Source organism: Aplysia californica, unplaced genomic scaffold (assembly GCF_000002075.1).
Source record: "Aplysia californica isolate F4 #8 unplaced genomic scaffold, AplCal3.0 scaffold00002, whole genome shotgun sequence".
NCBI lineage: Eukaryota > Metazoa > Mollusca > Gastropoda > Aplysiida > Aplysiidae > Aplysia > Aplysia californica.
In genome coordinates this window covers 4,852,856-4,854,058 of record NW_004797272.1, presented here as the reverse complement: position 1 = coordinate 4,854,058, position 1,203 = coordinate 4,852,856, and the positions used below count along the sequence as shown (strand labels likewise).

Here is a 1,203-nt window from a genome sequence, read left to right as displayed (position 1 = left end):
CCACACACACACAACAGACACAAACATGCGCTCACACGCAGTTTGCTTGCACCTACAAACACAGGCTCACAATCACATGCATGATATAAATGAACAGTAATATCATCATCATCCAGTGCTGATCTGTGACAGACATCGGCGATCATGGTTCTACATTCATTCCTTTGCTCGGTATTCTGATTGTAACTCAATGGTGCTGTTCAGTGAACGTGGTTATTTTCAACCTCAGACACAGGCGCATAAAACGATACCCGTGGCGGGAAGAAGTTTCTTTCACATAAGAATAATATGATAGCGTTAAAAAAAAATATTGCCCGAAAAGACAAATTAAGCATTGGCATAATATCTCAAGGCTCAAAGTAAATGGTATCAAAAGGTATTCACAAAACACCCACCAAAACTATTACTTTTTGTGTTGGACGAGCTTTTGTAAGGAAACCATTATTCATAGCATCCAGTTAGTAAGAAAATTTCTCTGAACCCAGCCTGGTGTTGTTACGGAAAGTACTGCGTCCACTGTTTAGAAATGAGATATTCTGTTAAATATTTAAATGTAGGTGTCTTTAACACCCCAGCAATCACAATTAAGATAATTAAGGAAGCGGATTTCCGACACTGCCTGTCAAGGCCAACCCAGCTGAGAGAGATGCGGCATCCCAGTACAAAGACTGAGACGCTCGATAAAGATTCTTCCTATTTGGGAATCGAACTTGGTTCTCACGCGTAAGACGGTGAAGTCCCTAACCAGTACATATCAGACGCTGGTTGTTATTCTATGTCTATTATTTTAACACTATTTGACTTTTTTAAATGGGCAAATAACCAATCCCCCCTTTTTATACACTTTTTAAAGATAGATTTCATTTCTGTATCTCATTTTAAAAATTAATTTCTCATTCCGTTTGGTGTTCTTGATGATTAGTGGACCATCTATTCTTCCATTCACCCATTCGATCATTAAGCACACTTCTCTACTCTTTCCTTTATGCTTCCACGTTTCCCCCTAGAGTCCGGTGAAAAGGTGAACCTGGAGATCACAGTCCTGCTGTCGTTGTCCGTGTTTCAGCTCGTCGTTCTCAGCACAATGCCACCTACCTCAGAAAACATGCCCATCATTGGTGAGGACAGAAGCGTATAGTTTTACGATCGCACTTTTTTAAAACGTTAGGTTTATTTAACTTCTCCTCTCCCCCCTCCCCCCCC

General features: G+C 40.6%; 1 protein-coding gene across 1 annotated transcript in view; it reads left to right on the top strand.

Annotated features, from left to right (window-relative positions):
- The window catches only part of LOC101856227 (neuronal acetylcholine receptor subunit alpha-10), a gene marked incomplete at its 5' end in the record, with an annotated part of 71,607 nt that overhangs the window by 60,380 nt on the left and 10,024 nt on the right, over nucleotides 1–1,203 (top strand). The window contains 1 exon segment of the mRNA XM_035973999.1: nucleotides 1,008–1,118. Coding sequence (XP_035829892.1) covers nucleotides 1,008–1,118 — 111 coding nt within the window.